The sequence below is a fragment of the Papilio machaon genome, chromosome 2 (genome assembly GCF_912999745.1).
Source record: "Papilio machaon chromosome 2, ilPapMach1.1, whole genome shotgun sequence".
Lineage (NCBI taxonomy): Eukaryota > Metazoa > Arthropoda > Insecta > Lepidoptera > Papilionidae > Papilio > Papilio machaon.
In genome coordinates, this window is record NC_059987.1 from 2,452,303 (window position 1) to 2,473,723 (window position 21,421).

Here is a 21,421-nt window from a genome sequence, read left to right on the forward strand (position 1 = left end):
GGTTACTAAAAAACACGCAAACTTAAAGTAAAACAAAATATTATTATTACATAATATATAAAAAAACCTTGTCTGTTGTCAATATTAGTAAATATGTTTCTAGTTTGGGCAACATATGATCGATATAAAGATATCTACTTGTATATTTAAATTAATATTATGTATATGTAAATACGTATTGCGTTGTATAATTATTATTATATGCATGTAAAATTGTTACTTTTTGTTTTATAAAAGCTAGAAAGTCTGACTTTAACCATTTGTTGTTTGTCATTGCGTTTTATAATACAAATACAGCTCCTATCCTTGAGGTCCAATCATTTTAATACACGTATATTTATTCAGTTAAATACTACTTGTTTTTGTATTTTTATTTTAAAAAGTTGATTTGTTGTGATTATTGTGCAATTGCATATTATTATAAAGTATTGCCCAATCTTTAAATTCGATGCTTTAAAAAATGTACTTAAGTTTTTTTTATTAATTGTAATTTTTTTTTGTTTAGTTTTAAAATTATTTAGTTTAAATTGATCTTAGTATGGCAAGAGTCGTGGAAAGCAGACTACGGTTTGTTAATCGCAAAAGTCCGTATTAATTTGAATATTTCAGTTTACTATATCTCCTTTAAAATCATGCTGACCCTTGTAGTTGAAACTTACTGAAAATTCATAGTTATCATTAAACAAGGCATTATATTACAAATGTTGTTAAGTTTCATTACCTTGCTTTTCTCGACCTTAAGGATAGGATCTCGATAAAGCGTGAATAAAAAAAAAGTAGTTCAAAAGAAAATATAGTGTATTTTGCATATGCAATGTTAGGATTAGGTTGTGCAGTGGAATATTTTACAGTTCATCGGGATACTGTAAATTTGAACATTCCTTGGGATTAAAAAAATAAAATTTTCGACTACTCTCCCGCCAGTTAATTTGGAAAATTTTGTATTTCTTATTCGATATGTTTTTGTAGTATATGTATGTTTAAATTTTTTTTATCCTCGGTTCCTCGAATCCCAGTCGGTTCCTATCCCGAGTCCTCTCTAGTCCCGTTCCCGTAGTGTGCCAACGAAGCCCGGAGAGAGTGCGGATGTGTCACACCCAGCGAATCGCACCCATTTAATATATTATTTTCCGAGGATATTTTGTGTAGGCAAATAATTTAACGATGAAATTATTAGTTAATATTTCGGATTCTAGTTTACAAAAAAAAAAATGGACGTCGCTCTGCCTCGGATACATTCGCGAAATATTTATATTTTAAGTAAAATACACAATGTACGGGTGTTGTAATTTATTTTTAAGGTTAGTAGAGTTCTCATCTCCTTTTAATGTAGTATTTTGTTTATTTTTTTCCTAAAAAACCGTGATAGTAGCTGATTAAGTGATTGCATGGATGTGTGAATGTGCGAGGTGGCATTCGTAAGGCACGATTCCTTTCCTCGAGGCATTATTATTATATAAAAATATAATTGTCGTACCTATCTTGATGATTTAATATTTTGTAATTCCTTATCGACGTACGTCATGCTAAAGTTATATAACAGTTTATACCATGTATTGTATGTAATTTATATATTTAAAACAATGAAATTAACGCGATTTAACATAACTTATACAGTACATATATTTATGTAAAATATGTTGATTTTTTTTTAATTATCTCTAGCAGTTTTGTTATGTTGTAGCTCACATTTACAAGTTTTATTTATCAAAATTATTAAATTGTATACTGGTACAATATCCATTATATATAAAAGAAAACTTTTTTCATAGAATATATTATACCATCAATTCTCATAATGAAATTTATTTTTACCTTTTGTAGCTGTATTTTTTTATTTATTTCACTTAAATTTTCTATATGACGCGTATATCTATTATTTGTATTTATTGTTAAACGTATTTAAATGTCGTTTCAGTAAAAAAAAAAATATATTTCATATATAATCTTTTAATAGATTGTAGTCAATTTTAAAATTATCAGCAAATTGAATTGCTTTTTAAAATGTGTTGTATCTAGTTTAAGAGTTTTTTTTAAATAACCAATATAAAGTGAGTACAGGACGAAAAAATACAACATAGTTAAACACGTAAATTAATTGGGCGCTATTTCTTATAGGCGTTTCTTTTTTTAGATTAAAAATGAATACGAGGCAAATTGATAACCTCCTTCATTTAGAAGTCGATTAAAAATGGATAATTTTCAACAAGTGTTTCATACATTCTGTACTCGCTGTTTGTCTAAAATGTAAATAAACTGTGTCACTGTCTCAGTGCTATTTACTGTAATAATGACTATTTCGTTAAGTAACTACATTTAAGTTTTTGGTTGTAATACAAATAACCTCACCACAAACATTCTTTTACCATACATTTCGTTAATAAAGCACTCATTGTTCGACATTTTTGTTTTTTTATTTACTTAAACACTTATGCGATTTTTTTTAAGGTTACAATTGGTGTAGGCAATGTCTCTACTATCTAATAATTATAAACTCTTAATAAAAACTTATTACGCACATACTAAAGACTAAATGAGAATATTAAAAATATAACTTCTGACGTAATACTTAAAATATTATTGATTTCAGAGTTAGAAATTATTTATTATAAAACAATAATACATTTTTCTCTGAGGTTCCAATCTAGAAGTTTACTATTTTTAGAATCAAGAACAGCTTTTACAGCTTTACTAAAAATTTTACCAGACTGAATAATCTTGGTCATTTCAAATGATCACTAGAATAGGATTTACATTTAAAATTGTTTAATAGTAACGGACTGAATAAACTTGATCTGATTAAATTACATGTAAACTTGAGAAATGAATTATTACTTTACGCCAATAATGGACTCAATAGAGAAGGATATCTTGGATCGTGTGCGGGGTGATGAAGGCGGTGCGGGTGGGGGCAGACCGTAATTGCTGAGTATGGCGGCCAGCAAGTGCGAGCAAAGCGCGGCGGGCGCGGGCGGTAGTGCGGGGCGCGCGGGTGCTGGCAGCGGCACCTCCGTCAGTTCTTCGTCTGCGAACACCTTGCGCCGACGCACACGCTCATTCCATGCCGGGTCGCTGAGCAATCTCATGCTGGCTAGTAAAACACATACAGACGAATTGAGAACCTTCTTCTTTTAAAGTCGATTAACAGAAAAATAAATCACCACTTAATTCCATAGAGGTGTAAGCAGATACTACGAATTTACATTTAGAATTGTACTATCCTTCTACATTCAAACATTTCCCATAATCTTATCAGTTCAAGTACCGATCATATTATAGAAGTAGTATACTACAAAAAAAATGAGTTAGTAATTTTATCGTCTTTTGAATAGAACTAGTCACTTCGTTCAATTGTTTATTTACTTAATTAACAATTCCTTTAACATAAAAGAAAGTATAGTTACACTATAAATTAATAGCTTTATTAAAAAAAACTGTTAACATTTTGAAAGACATTATAGTTATGTTAATTTTTGGCACCGGCTCAGCTATCGTGCGACTGAGCGGAAAGACATGTTTACAGTCAATACGGAGCTGTAACCCGACACTCCGACAAAGAGCCGCCTCTGCGTTTTCTTGTAAAACAATCTTCACATTTTTTACAGCCCATAAAAATAGTTGAAAGATATTCAGTTTTTTTAATAGACAGTGAAATGTTGCCGAGTCTTAGATGACAGCTTTTGTTCTATAATGAAGTGGGGGACAGTTTAGACGCGTCGCTCAAACTTTATTGCGTCTGTGGTGCTCTATTTTTAATTATTTGAAGAGTATCTCTTTTCACATAGCACAATAACACAAGGATATCCATATCGCTTAAATTGAATACGCTTTAAGATCGTGTTATATGTCTAATTTTTATTATATAAATACCCTCGCTTTTAAATTTACAGAGGTATTTCAAACGAAATGGCACAATTTAGTGCAAACATTACTGAAATGAAATATTGAAGTGGAACAATTTATATAAAGTATTTTTAAACTGTGTACATACGAATTTAATAATAGAAGTGTTGTTCAAAAGACATTCTATTTAACCAGTTTCAATATTGTTCCAATGTAAATATTTATCCAGCTAATTTGCATTTAGCGTTTCAGGGAGAGAAAGGAAACACACGACAGAGTCTACTCGTTTACAACAATAACAAATGGTGGAGTGGTGCGCGACGGCACGGACATTATCGGGTGCGCATTTCTTATAGGACATTGGAGCCAGTTTTAAATTTAACTTAAAACTTTTCAATATATTAATATTGTATCAATGTAGAAACGTATTCAACTTTGATTCGAAGAAAAGAATTGAAATTATTTTTGGTAAAAAACTTAATTTATCGTGCAATGATACTTTCTAGACAAAAAAGAGAAAAACTAAACATCAAAAGCTTTTTAATAATTCAGATAAGTTTTCTTATAGATATTATGAGTATTAATATTTGCAAAATATTTTAACTTAACTTTTAAATTTTTTTCTAAAATCATGTTTGAGTTGTTCATTACATTTGAAATGCTAATTTCTTAAATTATTATTTGAATCACAGTTGAGACTCACAAAATTCTAATTAGCCGAGAACACAAGTCGTATGAGTAATATGAAATGAATAGTGATCATCCGGCGGCAGAGCTAGGTCAGTAACGTAAACAAAATGTTAATAAGACAGTGTGCGAACAACTGCCACTGAAATGGACGCACTTATTTTTTTGTGAAACCCCAGAAACCAAGAACGTGATCTCAAGTATATTTCACAGAATACACGCGAATGTTTGTTTTTATTGGCAACTGTGGGACGCGTCTTAAAACAGCTGTTATTTTTATCACCCGTTTTAATTTTTTCTGTAGTTTGTTCTATTGTTTGGTATATACAAAATAATATTTGATACAATATAAGGTTTGATTTTTATGTATGTTTCAAATCTTCTTTGATTACAGACTTATAATGAGACAAAAGTTTTTATTTACATTTATCAAGAATTATTTCTGCTGTAGAATCAACATGCGTCGATTGATCGATTGAAGAAACGGGACGTCTAAGCTCACATAAAAGATTGTCAGATTTATAAAATGACTAGCTGTCGCCCGCAACTCCGTCCATCCATCAACAAACATCCATCCATCCATCCAAACATTCGCATTTACAATATAAGTAAGATTAGCTATAGTCAACGACTCGGTCCGCGCGCAATTATAAAAAAAAACTTAATTAGTAGCCTATGTGTTCTTAAAGATTATGCTCTATATCTGTACCAAATTTCACTAAGATCCGTTGAGCCGTTTTGGAGAAACCTAACTAACAAACAAACATCCATCCATCAATCCATCTAAACATTCCATTTATAACATTAGTAAGATTAACACAAAAGATATTACTCATATTACTCGCGCTTCGCATAACTGTCGTTTCGAATAATCTCAACTTTGCTCTACACAAGTATTACCATAATATATTAGAATAGAATAGAATAAACGTTTATTGCCACACCAAAGAAAGTTATGAACTAATAATAAAACACAAAGATTAAGAACGTGGCAAAAGGTGGCTATCTTAGTTGATACAGGGACGACCTCGGCCCTCCCTGTGCTGGTTTTCAGCAGACCCCTTTTCTCTCAGACCATTTCCACTTACGTGGTAGGGTAACTAAACTTAATAACAAAAAAATAGATACTATTCCTGTCGTCACTCGTCATCTAAGAAAATATTTTAGCAAGTAGCAGTTGAGTGGTTTTGAAGAGACCAAACTTTACACCATACAATTGCATCTCCTCTAGTATCGCAAATCGGGAAACAACCTTTGTACGATTGAATCCCAAAGAGGAAAGACAAAGATTTACGGTTGTGGGAAATAAAATTGTGTTTCTCTGTACTTACCATAGGGTTGTGGTGGTGTTGGATAAGTTCGGGACATTTGCATGCAGCGCAAGCGCGCTCGGTATGCCTTCTTGCGCGCGGCCAGCGCTGCGGCCTCACTGCCCCGCGGCGTGCCTGCGCCTTGTTGCCGGCGCAGCGCTACCTAATGTCAACAGGAGTTAGAGGTTAATATTATATTAATACGGTAGTAATTTTCATTCATTGCGCTGCCCATACGGTTTTGATCAAGTATAATCATCATAATAGGTCTTTTAATATTGAAATAATATTTTATTGAAACTTTAAGAACTTTGGTAATAAACAAACACATATTAGAATTAAGGGAATAGTTACTATTTAAACCTTAGTTTATCTCGTACATTTAAATCTATATTTAAGCAATTTTCTTGAATCTCTAACATCTAGCCTTCTAATCTTCTAACGACATTTGCTAGACAAAAACGATTAACTTTAATTGAAACTAAACTTAAATATACCTGTGCAGCCATAACTCTCTGCCGCTCGAGCACCAACAAACACCCGGGGCAGCGGCAGTCGCGCCAACGACAGAACCGCTTGTGTCCCTTCAAGCAGGAGATCACGCCATGGTTCCTGCATCTCGCACACTTCGGCGTCCTCAACGCCTTCCTACCACTTTCAGAAACAGTTTTACTTTCGTTTTGCATTTTTTCATGACAATTTATCTCATTTTGTTAGATTTCGTAGTGAACAAAGGGACATGTTCTCTCTGATATATCTGTTTGCGTATTGACGGCTGTAAAGTTTGTTTCAAGTTTCAGACGCGTCGGCGAACGCCCCTTTATTTTAAAAGCTCGCTATTGGCGGCCAGCGCGGGAGGCGTGCGGATAACGACGCCTACATTCAGCATTATTTGTTCCATTTAAAATGGCACATTGTCATAGTATAGTCATTTAAATGTTAACTTGTTAGATAATTGTTTTATACAAGTTTAATTCAAAATGATATAAAATTAAAAAATTTAAAACCAAAAAAGTAAAATACGCTTACATAATTTTATTTTGGAAAGAGATAATTTCGAGTGTTGTGGACAAATCTTTGTAAGTGGTTTAATAAAATGTAGATTTTTTATAAGACAGAAAATATAAGATGATATTAATCAAATACAATAGTTACAGTCGTGATGTTAGACTGAAAACAATACTCTATCTGGGGTGACGATTGCCAATTATGTCTCCTGTTACCCTCGCCACTGACCACGCTCTCCGATTACCCTCCCGACTCTTGATAGAGAATTTATTTCATTTATAAATCACAACAAATATCATATTTAAAACCTTTTTTGTTAAGTTTTATTACATACTAGCGACCCGCCCCGGCTTCGCACGGGTGCAATGCAAAATATACCTACTACAGAATGTCCTTATAGGCACAACGTTCACAGCGTTCACATTAGAAACCTTTAAATTTATCAGTGTTTCTCTACTATATTATGCATTTATTATACATACAAACCTTCCTTAAGAATCACTCTATCTATTAAAAAAAACCGCGTCAAAATCCGTTGCGTAGTTTTAAAGATCTAAGCATACATACGGACATACAGCGAAAGCGACTTTGTTTTATACTATGTATTGACTATTTAATTTACGAATATATTCAATTCGGTTTTTAGAAATCACTAGCTGAATAATTTTTTAGATTACCCTCTAATATCGTCGGCGTCCTAAGTATTGCTTGTATGTATATCTTGGATAACAATGTCTATCTTTTATGGATATTATCTCAACAAAGTTGCTCTGTTCGCGGCTGATTATTGCGGCTTAGTGCAGCGCAAAGCTGTAACCGGAGCGCAGCACATCGGCGAATAACAAACGAACTATCTGTTGTCGTTTATTTGACTTACACGCGCTTTTGATTCATTTCGCGGACGAATGCATTTGATTACACCAATTAGTTCTGTTCTCAAACGAAGCGGCATGATATTAATTCAATGTTGTATTTATTACAAATTATATTAACAGCAAATAATAGCCAGATGCGGCATTTAATAGAGAACAGTGTACAGTTTTGTCATCGAAAACTCATTTTTAACCGTTTTTCCTTACCTTTAACAATCAACCTCAGAACTAGAATATTGTTATCTTTGGTTAAATCTCTAAGCTTTAATTTATTTATTGCAGAATATTACCATGGAGAAGTTCAAAAGTAAGTATAGCAAATAAAACCAAAATGTTATTTTTATGATTTATTCCTAAAGTATTAAAAACGAATTTTCCGACACATGTCTTCCTTCTCTAAAGCACGTATCTAACCAATCTTCGCTTACTACAAAAGCTTCGCACGTTTTTGCCGCCATTTTGTCTTCCTTTGACGCCATTTTGGATAAAACGACATGTGTAATGTTTTCACTGTTCATGTCACATAAATTAGCGCCATACATTTTAGCTCGTATACCGTAAATACTATCGCTTTTGGGTACAGCTAGAAAACAGCAACGCAAGTATGAATATGGATTGCTACCAGTAAATAAAGCTTTATCAACATTCAATTTTTCTTGCGTCGTTAGATATATATGTGGTTTCTGAAAATAAACGAACAATATATTCGCTATTAATAATTTAAAATCTATAAACTACTAGCTTTTACCCGTGACTTCGTCCGCGCGGAATAAAAAAAAAATAGAAAACGGGGTAAAAATTATCCTATGTCCGTTTCCTGGTTCTAAGCTACCTGCCCACCAATTTTCAGTCAAATCGATTCAGCCGTTCTTGAGTTATAAATAGTGTAACTAACACGACTTTCTTTTATATATACTAGCTTTTACCCGCGACTCCGTCCGCGCGGAATGAAAAATAGTAAACGGGGTAAAAATTATCCTATGTCCTTTTCCTGGTTCTAAGCTACCTGCCCACCAATTTTCAGTCAAATCGATTCAGCCGTTCTTGAGTTATAAATGGTGTAACTAACACAACTTTCTTTTATATATATATAGATAAAGATAGATATGTCAATTTGTCATATCTTAGGATTAGAACATTATAGACTTGTCGATGAATTGGTTTGTACAGTAACAGTACCTAAGTATAGAAAATAGGTAAAACTATCAACAGTCATGTGAACACTTACGTCACTTTCCATTTTCTCGAAGCATTTTCTCAATATCTCAACATTTAATAACTGTGTGTAACTATCTCCGAATCTATCGAAATCTATACTCATTTTGAGTCTCGTTTCCTTCTTTACAGCCAACATATCAAAGGGTGATAAAGAACAAAGTTCATCTGAGTCAGGCAGATTCCTCAGCCAAGCAGAACTGACTATATCTAGTGTCGATCCACCGTTAGCTTTTAATTGTATAAGATTTTTGACGTAATATGTTAGTCTACCCGCAACACAACACCACGTATCCGCACCTTGAAAAAATTATATTTGTAAGAAACTTTTAACTATGTAAAACTTTAAATAATATAAGTATATTATTTAAAGTTTTACATAGTTAAAAATTATTAGTTAAAGTAACTATGTAAAAAAAATTATAAACTGAATTTCCATCATCATCATCAGCTCACTATACGTCCCCACCGAGGAGCTCGGAGCCTACCACAAGTTAGGGGTGACTAGGGCATAGTCAACAATGCTGGCCAAGTGCGGGTTGACTTCACACATATCATTGAATTTCTTCTCAGATATGTGCAGGTTGCATCACGATGTTTTCCTTCATCGTAAGAACGTCGTATAAATGTACATATGTAAATCGAAAATCGAAAAACACATTGTTACATGACGGGTTTCGAACCCAGGACCTGCAGATTGCAAGTCAAGTGCTTAACCCGAGCCACCGACGCTCCTAAACTGAATTTAATGATAATATAATATTTAATTTTTACCATGACTAAATCGGAGATTAACATATTAAATAAATAAACAAAAATAATTGTTTAATAAGAGATGCCAACTCACCGTAATGCTCGGTATGCTTCCCGCCGTGCGACTCCAATATTTTGATAAGTTCGAGTTTATTGCAATCAACGTCATCAGAGAGTATGCAAATCTTTCTGCCGAGGAGTGCTTTGGATTTGACGACCACCTCGCCGGTGTTCTGCTGCCTGAACTGCTCCGCGACTTGGAGAGGCTTCTTCACACGCCTCTTGTGAGGAATGTTGGCCACACTATCGATACTGTCTTCGCTTATAGTTTTATTCAGTTTCACAACTTTCGAATCCGACTGTTGATAAAGTTGTATTTATTGTACTGTTTTACTAAAGGAGTATAGGTTTTTGATTATTCCTTTATGTGGCTTCATCACCTCTATATTACACAACAAAGATAGAAAGAATATGCCTGCCTGATGTGTACACACTGGTTGCCATGACAACGATATAATAAATAAGATGTAAATAGTTAAAAGTGTTCAGATCACTGCCCCACTCCTGTTAGTTTCACACGAGGGCAGAACAATATATATAGGTAATAGACAGTGTAGTACTGTTTGAATTGAACGCACAATTACTGTTAAAACAGTACTTTCATGTCTTGGTGTTGTGTGTTGAAATAGTATCACACTTCCTCATTGTTCTACCCTCGTGTGCCATTAGCATCACCCAGAGGGGCTTTCGTATATTAGACCAGATCGGTTCATTTTGTGGACTATTCTCCGTCGACCTGCAATTATACATACCGCGACTATTTCGTCGAACTCTCTCAACGTCAGAATGTCCTGCACAGGTTTATCATAGCGGACTTTGACGACGCGTTGGAAGCGCAGCGTATAGGGTGTGCCGTAGTTATCACTTTTCACTAACTCCGAAGCGCGCACCTGTAGTAATTTGATTCGACTTTTTAATCTTTAAATTTAACACTAGTATCTTTGTTCGTACTTGGTACCCGTATCTAAAACTGTCGCAATTAAACAATTAAGACTGCTCAGTGAAAATTTTTATATTAACTTTAGTTTAACAGCTACAATCCTATATCAACCTCTTTTGTTTCTATTAAATCTATTAAAAAGCTGAAGGTCCATTAGATACCTGTAAGACGACAGATTTTTCCGGTGGTATCCAGTATTCGATGTGCTGTTTGTTGAATTGCAGGTGTTCGGGCGTCGGGTGATCGGCGCGGCGACGCCAGTGCGGCTGCAGGCGGGAGTTGAGCGCCCCGCGCACAGCCGCGCCCAGGTGACCCACGCCCGCCATGCACAACCACCGCTCACTAACGCCTAACAAAATACAATACTATTTTATTCCAACTAAAAACAAAAGTAGCAAAAAATATTGCTCTTTTTAACACACTTTTTTGACAAAGCAACTAGAAGCTCGAATTTATGGTGTCCGTGGCTGTAAAAATGGCAGATAACTAACTGATAGAAATAACGCAATTTAATATTATTTTACTAAATAACTAACACTAACCTGAATTATCGAGGCAAGCAACATAATATCGTCCTGAACGTTTGCCAATTATCACCAAATCGAGATCTTGAATTGTGCTTTTTGTATACTGAGGAATATATTTAAAACAAATTAATTAACTCTATGTATGTACACGATTTAAGATATACAAGTAATTAGAATGATAAATTAATTTAACAGATAATTAAAAACATTAATATTACTTCGCCTTTAGTCTTGTACCAGCCGCCGTTACGTCGGTTTGCGAGGTAATAAGACTCCGTATCTTTGATTGTTATACCTTCTTTTTCCTCGTCCACTGATTTATTAAAAGCGGCAACTATATCTGAACTGAAAGAATGTCTTACCTTAAATTTCCACCACCGAAACATTTAAACATATACCCATTCATTTCTTCCTCTTTGAAAAAACAGAGAACTATATGCATTTGTGTAAGTGTTTTAACAGTCAAATATGTCAGTTAGTAAATATATGGATAGTGTAATATGGATATTCCTTTCGTAAATCGACAATGGAAGTATATATACTTACTGGTCTCTGACAGTCTCTCTTTTACTATGGAATAAAACTTGTGGAATGTCCACAAACAGTTCATCGAGAATTTCGAGACGTTTAATTAAAGGTAAACCGCCCTTTTCCTGCGGACCAACTAGCGAGACTCCATTGTAATAAAGTATATCGAAGGCGCAAAAGCTTGGTTTGAATTCCGAATTATCCTTCAAAGCTTTCACGTCAAAATTCATGCCTAAAAATTTAATATTAGATCAATTAATATTAGGCGAAAGCTTGGGTTGTACAGAATTTTCAATTTCAATATAACCTTTTGACCCAAACTCCTCTTCATCTTCATTCCATCCCATCATCTCGCCGTCTAAGACGAAACTTTTCACATTTGGCGCGAAACAATTTTTAAGTAATGGCGTCAACATTCCTGAATCGTAGTTTGTCCCAAAATTATGTCTCTCATAACCCCTCCTTGTAAAATACTTGTAAACATGATTTTCCATGTGAATCTAGAAATGTGTGCTTGTAAAGTATTATTATCAAAAAGTAACAATAACTTCTTTACATAATAAATATCTCCTATAACTTTAAAGGAAATATTTGCGATATTGCGAAGCAACTTGAAGTATGCATTATGGTACGATTAGACTGCGTACGATATCATACACGGTACACTTACAGTATACATCGAATGTCTCTAATTGCAAAATTGATTGCGACACGATAATAAGTGTCGCGTCAGCAGCTATGTAAAAATACATACAAGTGTTAACGGTACAGTGGGCCTAGCATGAATATTTTTGAAAATCCCCTTCGTATCGTCATCGTCAATTATATCAAAAATAGTATGAGATTTTTCTTGTACTTCACGCTCGATAGGGCTGCACACATTTTAATACTCTCGATGACGATACGATAGCGATTGGCACAAATATTCGTACTAGACCCACTGACAGTAATATGACATTTGTGTCGTAGTCTTATTGTACCTTAAGTAAGCTTGGGGCTGAACAAAAATACTAATAAAGATTATTTCCTTTTTATGTAGATGATTTTGTATTTGATTACTTCAGAGTAGGCTTACTCCTGTGCGGAAAACTTACCTGAAATCTTTCACCGTCGTATTTCTCTTCTGTTATATAAGTTTTTGTCGAAGACAGAGCATGAATTTTGGTTATAGGTAGAGGGCTCAAAAGCATAGGACTAATTGAGTGAAACATTTCCACACCCATCTGTGACGGCCGAGTGTTACTCTTCTCGATACTTTCACAAACCTATAAAATTGACAATATCTCTAAAAATGGCTCTATAAACATACCCACCCGAATAATAATTCTTCTTATTAGAAAACTGGCTTAAATAATAAATAAGTATGTTTCAAATATAACTGCTTCAAACATAACTGGAAAGATTGTAAAATATTAATCGAACCTTTTTCAAATCATTGCAATTATCGTAGATATACTCGGCTTCCGAATCGTAAGCTTCAAATATACGCGACTGGCCCATGTTTAGTTTCATGTCCTTCAAGATTATCCGCAGCAACCATTTCAATTGTTTTACATTTATTTTCTTTAACACTGAAGTTAATACGTGTTCGAGTGTAGCTGAAATAAATTAAATTAATACATCACTTTATCTTACTAATATTATAAATGCGAATGTTTACATGAATGGATGGATGTTTGTTTGAAGGTATCTCCGGAACGACTCAACGGATCTTAATGAAATTCGGTACAGTTGTACAACATTTTCTGCAAGAACACATAGGGTACCTATTATGTTTCTTTTATTTTGCGCGGACGGAGTCGCATGCGATAGCTAATTATACTATATTATCACTTTTCCGCGTTATTATATGTATATATAGAATCGGTAGTTATAGTACATTTATTTATTGCATTCATTACTTTTAGAAATATATTGTGTTTTTTAATAATCGCCTGCATTTTCTACCAGTCTTATGTATAATTAAACAATTCAAAATATACTGTAGGTATACTCACGAGGTTTCCCATTTTCCACATTCGCGATGTTATCAAGAATTTCGTTAATATTTCCTATTGTTAATGTTGATTTCTCCGCCACCGTATATCTTAATTCTTCACATACAACTGTAGCAAAATCCTTTTGATTTCTATTATTCGCTCTATAATTCAATATCTTTTGAGATGCTGACGACTTTTCATCCCAGGCTAGAGCCTGTACTAATTTGCTGCCAAGTCTCTTCTCTCTTAAATTATAACTTCGCTCTCTTTCTAGTCCGGGCAGCAGTAACCTTAATATAGGGTAAAAACTCGGATCCTATAATAAATATTTTTCTCTAGATTTACTAACTTACTCAGAAATGTTAATTGTTCACTAAGGAAGTATTTAACGACTAGCGAAAGTTACAAATAGACAAATATTATTTCAATAGTAATTTAGTACCTTTGGTCCATTGATTTGAGCCACTTTTAACCTAAAGTCGTCAACATAATTTGTCAAAATTGTATTTTTCTCGTATTTCTTCTTAGCTTTAGCTATGCTGTCTAGCATTGTGCACACATCTTCAAATAATACGTCGTCTGCTGGTACTTTAATTTCACTCGATGACATGTTGGTTGTTTAAATCGTGTAACAACTCTAAAACAAAAAAAAAAAAACGTTACTATTAAGCTCGATCGACATTAATTAGTAAATTAAATTTAAAAAAAGTTATCCATCTAAACATTATCGTTAGATCTACGAAGCATGTTTTATTTTTGCTACTTCAGTAGACCCGCGGTAATCCGAAAAACGTTTTCCAGGGCAATTTCAAACTATCGAATTCGTCGGATTGTAATCTGCCTAAGACTGTGTCGGAACACCGCGTGTCCACTGTACTTACTATTACTACCATTAGTAAAAAAAATATTTATGTGAACTTAAATACATTTTTATAATAAAGAATTCAACGGTTTCAATTTCACAAAAAAACGTAAAGAATGTGTAGTAGAGAGATGTTAAAGATGGAACTCAATGTCATCAGTAATATTAAGTTAAATCATTTAAACAAAAAAAATGCGTGTATAGTTCTGGTTCAAATCCAGTTAGTTTTTTTTTGTTTTTATTTTTTTATGTGACCTAAGTGGTAACTAGGTATATTATATAAAAGGTTTTGTGTATATTAGGCAAAGAAATAAATATAAATTTGAACATATTTTATTTTATATCACAAGATATTTGAACATATATTTCCGAGCAATTTCAGGTGAATGATCTTTGTACAATAAATAAAGATTGTAGGCTGTTTCTCTAGTTAAATCTATAACGCCGTGTTGTTCACACTTTGCGATTGGTGCACATGATAATGCTTTTTCATAATACTCTACGGCTAAATTATTTAAACTTAACATGTGGTAAACTCTGCCAATATTGTAGTAGGCTTCTTGATCACATTTTCTTAACTGCTTATAGGTTGAGAGATAAGAGAGACCTTGCAATATCAAGTTATGATGTTTGTCCACAGTCCTTTGAGCTGCCATGATCATTATTGTTACACTAATAAGAAATGCAGACAAAGGTTCTCTGCACTGATCATGGTACTCTAAGAAATATTTTAATGCAACTAAATATCTTCCGGAGGTCAAAAAGTTGTTACCCAAAAATAAATGTCTTACTATATGTGAATCTTTCTGGAACAGTCTTGATAAAAATTTAATATGTGCTGTATCATCCACTGAACCAATGACTAGATTTAAGAGGTTCCATGAGGAAGGACCGGGATATTTATGTGTAAAGTCTCTTATAAATCTCATGGCAGTGTGATGATCATTACTTAATATACAAGCTTGTAGACAGTAGAAATCAATGTCTATGCGATGAGATGTCAATGCTTTAGACATCAGAGCACCAAAACATAACCTTTGCATTGTAAAATATTGCTTGTGATCATTAGCAATGCCTAACAGTTCTTTGAAGAAATTCCATTCCTCTTGAGGTGTGAGTTTAAATGATTCTTCCTCATCAAAATGTAAATCATCTTCATGATAAGGGTTCTCACCTCGCATCTTTCTAAATTCATGTATTAAATCTATACCTCCTTTAGTTTTACAAGCAATACTCAATTCTTCCTGATGTCTATATCTAGGAAATGTTTTGGACAAAAGAGCTTCACCAACCTCCAAGTATTTTAAAATTTTATTATGCTTTTTCAGTTCTTGACAGTGATCTAAAAGTAACTTGGCACTAACAACATAATTATAGTCTTGTTGCAAAATATCCAATGCCTCATCAATGCGACCTTTTTGTTCTAGAATTGCATACAACTTTCGACGGGCAGTGGGATGTTGAGGAGCATGTTTTAATACTTTATAATAAGACTCTACAGCGTCATCCAGCCTTCCTAAGTTGTAAAGACATTCAGCATGTTTTAGCCACACTGCTCCTAAATCAAAAGATGTGTTCTTTATTAAAGGCTCCAAAAGTTTCATAGCTAGTTCATGATGCCCTACACAGGAAAATGCTTCCTCTATATCCATGTACAAGTCGCCAGCTTTTTCCACATCATTGGTGAGGAAGTCAGTCAAAAGTGTCTCAACTAAGCTAATGGCGCCTAAATGAATAAAACATATTAATAATTTACTCTTCAAATCAATAGGCAAATTACAAGGAATTGTACAGTTTATGTAATTAGTATGTTCCTCAATTTCATCGCTTGAATTTTTTACTGTCTGAATTTCTGCTTCTATTACAATACCAAGATTAGAAACAAAAACCTCAATGCATGCTTGATATTGCTTCTGAGTGATTAATAATTCTAAAAATATATTTATGTCTTCTAAAGAAAAAAGTAATGAACACTTCTTATAAGCTGCATCTAGAACAGCAGTGGCTCTTTCTAATTCTCTATTATTATGGTAAATTGTAGCAGCCATTTTAGCATACTTCATAATGATTTCACCTTCTGTTGCTGGCAAACAAGTTACTATTTTATGATAACATTTAACTCTAGTTACATTAAGAGTATTAAGAGGATATTTTATTTCTTCCAGTGATGTTAATAAATCCAGTCTTTTCATATGAATTTCAAAGTTAAAAGGTTCAGCTTTAATAGCCTGTGTGTAACAAATCATTTCTTGCTTTACATCACTTCTTTCTTTTGATATGGCAGCAAGTCTTAGCCATTCATTTGCATCAGAGGGACTTAAATGTGCTGCTAACAATGAAAATTGTAAAGATTTTTCAGCATCATGTTCATAGATCTGTGCCAACGTTTGATAAGGTTCAGGGGCAGTTGGTATTTGCTTTATAATTTCGTGGCACATTTTTTCAGCCATATCCTTATCCCCCCTCACGAATCTTAAGTTAGCCTCTCCCATTAGACCTAACAAAACAGGAGATAGGCGTGTCAATTTACGACGCCTCTGGCCAATCTTTTCAACTTGCGGCAATGAGGGTCGAGACTCATCGTCTGATACCTTATTAGGATCTTCTGCTTCCTCTTCATCATCGCCTCCATACCATTCGCTAGAATATTCAGCAAATGACATTTCTCCACTTAGAAATTTATTGGTCAATTCTTTTTCAACATCCATTTTGTCCATGTTACCTTTGGAGCACCCTGGTTTAACACTATCCATTTTTCTTACTATAAGCGTCTTATATAATAAAATGGTTTTAGACTTACATTGGTTTTTATTGTTTTGTTTTTCTTAAATTAAGAAGTTTTTTGAATGTTTATAACCTCCAAGTAAAAATAAATAAATAACTGCAGCTGAAAGTTGACACTGACATTTGACAGTGACAGTAGAGCCGTCCTCTTGTCTCAGTTTTCCTATAACATATCTATGGTTTAGCTAAAGAAAAATTACGTTCCAAACTTAGTACAGTTTTGTAGATTTATGGGGAGACGCACATTTTATTGTTCAACACGCTTTAAACATGATTTAAATATTTAACCTTAAAACTAAAAGACAAGAATGGTAAAAAAAAAATATTTTATAACTAAATTTTAAGTTTTTAACTCTCTATACAAATGCACATTTCACGACAAAAATGACGGAATTAGACAGCAGCTTTTGTTTAAATTGGAGCAACAAATGTCATTTGCAGTTTGTTGCATTGAGTTGACGTCGTAACTGTTATGACAAATTATGTTGTGTACAATAAATATTCAAAACTTATCTTGGGTTTGGTTTAATTAGTGTCGCTGCTATTTCAAATGTTATTGCTTAATTGTTCTCATTAATTTCTCTATCGACGGTTTGATTTGGGTAAACTTTCATGTATTATTTAAAACTATTGTTTTTGTAAGTTAAACTAGACTCACTGAAAAATATTACCTTTGTCTGAGCTGCTAATAACTAAAATTAAGGAATTAAAAAACTTTTCTTTTCATAAAAATCGCAATAATGTAGACATTATTCGCAAACGAGTTCATTTACCCTTGAAGAACAAGATTCTTACACTGTTTCCATAAAAGTCCATACAGCATTTGTCGAAGTATTGTACATTATTTCTAATGATGTCGTAAAATTGAACCTAAAGGTTATTTATATCTTAAATATTCTTATAAGGTGGTGGATACAACATGTGTGAAGTGGCACAGACATCAAAATATCTTCCAGCAACAAATTCTAACATAAGCAATGATGAAGAGGTATATGAAGCAGCTGAACCAACTTTATTGAATATGCCAGTAGAGGTGATTCTATGTTTAATTTTTTATATGGTCATAGTTTAAGTTAGATAAGAGATGTTCTTCTAATAGACCTATTTATTAATATTGCATCATTATTTTGATGTTTATTACTGTTGTTATGATTTCAATATAAAGTTCTTATTTAACTTACAGATTATTTTAAAAATTTGCTCATTCCTGGAAGCTGATGTTTTAAAATACACATTGAGTAAAGTATGTCGAAGATTTGAAGATATTTTAGCTGATGATCATCTATGGAAATATTGGGTACATAGTAAAATCAAAGGGTTCTTTCCTGTCCTTCCCAATTTAAAGATATGGGAGGAAACACAAATAGATTGGGAAGAAGTGTGTGTTGAGATGGATGTTGGGAGAAAAAAATGGAGCAATGTTAAAGATACAATGAAACATATTGTTGTTAAAGATGTGCATTATGCATCAGTTGATACTGTATTATTGGCAAATGTGAGTATTCTTAAAAGAAGTCTTTAAAATCAAAGTTCAATAATAAGCAAATGCATAGAACCAAAAGCAAATATATTAATAGTTAAAGGTGTTTTTGCTTGAAAATAAAGTGATGACTGTCCACTATTGACCCCTTGTTGGTTTATAATAACAACCTCATACATATTTCTCTTTGTAACAATTTTATTAGTCTTTTCAATTCTTATATTTTGTAGTTTCATACACTTCTTCTGAGTGTCGGTGGTTCAAGGGTTAAGCACTTGACATGCAATCTGCAGGTACTGGGTTCGAAACCCGCTGTGTACCAATGTGTTTTTCGATTTACATATGTACATTTATCCGACGTTCTTACGGTGAAGGGAAACATTGTGATGCAACCTGCACATATCTGAGAAGAAATTTAAATGACGAAAACGATGAAAAGATGAGAAAGGAATTTCAAATGTTAAATTGGCCTAGTCACCCCTAACTTAGGTAGGCTCCAAACCCCTCAGTGCGGACGTTTAGTGAGCTGATGATGCTAACACTTCTAAGCTATGTGCTTCCCAGTTATGTAATAATATTAACATGTTATTTTACAGAAAGGAGAAATATGTTTGTCAGGTGGTAGAGATCGTGGTATGGCTTTTTGGCATGTGAAAGATTTAAAAGTTAGCGACATTGATGACGACACGATTATAATGAGAAACGCTAAACCAAAACACATCAAGCATAATGCGCACCTCGGATGGGTTTGGGATCTTGCAGCAGACAACATTGAAAATGCCTCTGTTGTGTACTCTGCATCCTGGGATAACACAGTCAAAGCCTGGGACTTGGCCAGTGGATTAAATTGTATTGAAACTTTTAGGTAAGTGAATAAAATGGAGGGTATGTAAAAAAAAATCTCTTTTGTATGATTTGATTATGTTATACCAAATTAGATATGAACCTAGATTTAAATGAAAATCTGTGGCATGCTCCATTTAGTAATCAATTTTGTTTGGGGTATTATGATTGAAATTTAGGCTGTGTTTCAAAATGGTCCTTCGAGTCGGATATATGGATTTTTAACAATCATGCAACGCAATATATTTTTAAAAGAAAACATAAAATTAGAAAGTACCATGAGCTTGTGGAAGATCCTTTTCATTCAACTTCCGATTCTTCTTCAGTCAATATGTTAATAATGAGTTATATAAAAATGTTACAATTACAGATGTGGCATGTCTGCATTGTCCGTGGTGACAGCTGATAATATAGTGATGGTCGGTCTATACTCAAAGAAAATACTTACCTTTGATATAAGATCTGGATCTAATCCTATAAATGCTTACAAACCTCACAAAGGTCCAGTTTTAGCACTTAGTTCATATAAAAACATGATAGCGTCAGTCAGTGAAGATAAAACATTAGCCGTTTGGGATAGGGTTGCTGGAAAGTTGATTAAAAATGATATCAAAATACCAGCAGATAGAGCATACCCTGTTTGTATAAATTGGAATTCACCAGCTTTATATATCGGTGACTCAAAAGGATCATTACATTTATTCAATCCGGAGGATCATACATTTGTAAGGACACACGAGATTTGGGCTGAATCCTCAGTTATGGAGCCATCTAATAAAATAGTTGGGTGCTATCAAAGTCAAGGAAATATTATTGTTTGCTCAGACAGAGGTGAAATAAAATTTTTATACAATTGTCATCCACCTCAAGAATACAGCAGTGTACAAACAAGTACCATAGATGTAACACAGGTAATTATTAAATATATTTTTTCTTTATCTTTTATTAAATACATCTTTTACTTTTCTATATAAAGAATCTTATATACTTAATATACTGAATCCGTAACAAAGCTCTGTAGACAACGACATCTATATATATAAAAGAAAGTTGTGTTAGTTACACTATTTATAACTCAAGAACGGCTGAATCGATTTGACTGAAAATTGGTGGGCAGGTAGCTTAGAACCAGGAAACGGACATAGGATAATTTTTACCCTGTTTTCTATTTTTTATTCCGCGCGGACGGAGTCACGGGTAAAAGCTAGTCTATATATATAAAAGAAAGTCGTATTAGTTACACTATTTATAACTCAAGATCGGTCGAACTAGGAGACGGACGTAGGAACTTCTTTTTTATCCTGTGTGCATTTTTTTTTATTCCGCGCGGACGGAGTCGCGGGTAAAAGCTAGTACATTATATTCAGTGAGCCATAATGAGTCTGTTTGTCAATTTATTTTTCAGTTGCAGTATCTTGAAGGTGTGTTGGTAATAGGCACATGTGATTCCGCACTGGAATTCTGGATTTCAAATGAAAGATACGATAATGCGCTATGATTTTATATATTATATTTAAAGTAGATAATAACATTTAATAACCTATTTAATTTTCCAAGTTATTATTTTTTTTTAACATTATTGACAATGCAATAACAAAGAGTGCTAGAAAATGTATTAAATAATTAGACTAAAAGATTTTATATGTCTAACTTGAACAATAAAGAATAATCTTATTACAAGAAAATGCAATTGCAATTAAAATAATTTGTTTTATTACTTAAGTGATGAT

The 21,421-nt window shown here is 33.3% G+C and overlaps 4 protein-coding genes across 4 annotated transcripts; 1 reads left to right on the forward strand and 3 right to left on the reverse strand.

Annotated features, from left to right (window-relative positions):
• Positions 1-2,782: 2,782 nt before the first annotated feature.
• On the reverse strand, positions 2,783-6,794 carry LOC106709252 (doublesex- and mab-3-related transcription factor 2). The gene is made up of 3 exons (XM_014501012.2): positions 6,338-6,794; positions 5,862-6,003; positions 2,783-3,091 (listed from the first exon to the last, which is right to left on the reverse strand). Exons 1-3 carry the CDS (start codon positions 6,524-6,526, stop codon positions 2,832-2,834), a joined length of 591 nt encoding a protein of 196 aa, XP_014356498.2. The 5' UTR covers positions 6,527-6,794; the 3' UTR covers positions 2,783-2,831.
• Positions 6,795-8,073: 1,279 nt separating this feature from the next.
• Positions 8,074-17,410, reverse strand: LOC106709251 (DNA ligase 4). Its single transcript, XM_045681085.1, has 14 exons — positions 17,385-17,410; positions 14,165-14,359; positions 13,741-14,038; positions 13,166-13,341; positions 12,838-13,008; positions 12,051-12,243; positions 11,762-11,975; positions 11,434-11,560; positions 11,231-11,318; positions 10,850-11,037; positions 10,501-10,638; positions 9,783-10,047; positions 8,949-9,235; positions 8,074-8,403 (listed from the first exon to the last, which is right to left on the reverse strand). The coding sequence occupies exons 2-14, from the start codon at positions 14,330-14,332 to the stop codon at positions 8,074-8,076; spliced, it is 2,643 nt and encodes an 880-aa protein (XP_045537041.1). The 5' UTR covers positions 14,333-14,359; positions 17,385-17,410.
• On the reverse strand, positions 14,922-17,404 carry LOC106709266 (general transcription factor 3C polypeptide 3). Its single transcript, XM_014501028.2, has one exon. The coding sequence runs from the start codon at positions 17,335-17,337 to the stop codon at positions 14,923-14,925; it is 2,415 nt and encodes an 804-aa protein (XP_014356514.2). The 5' UTR covers positions 17,338-17,404; the 3' UTR covers position 14,922.
• Positions 17,411-17,780: 370 nt separating the features above from the next.
• Positions 17,781-21,289, forward strand: LOC106709279 (F-box/WD repeat-containing protein 9). Its single transcript, XM_014501048.2, has 6 exons — positions 17,781-17,970; positions 18,274-18,401; positions 18,552-18,863; positions 19,445-19,713; positions 20,062-20,602; positions 21,097-21,289. Exons 2-6 carry the CDS (start codon positions 18,288-18,290, stop codon positions 21,187-21,189), a joined length of 1,329 nt encoding a protein of 442 aa, XP_014356534.2. The 5' UTR covers positions 17,781-17,970; positions 18,274-18,287; the 3' UTR covers positions 21,190-21,289.
• The last annotated feature ends 132 nt before the right edge of the window (positions 21,290-21,421 follow it).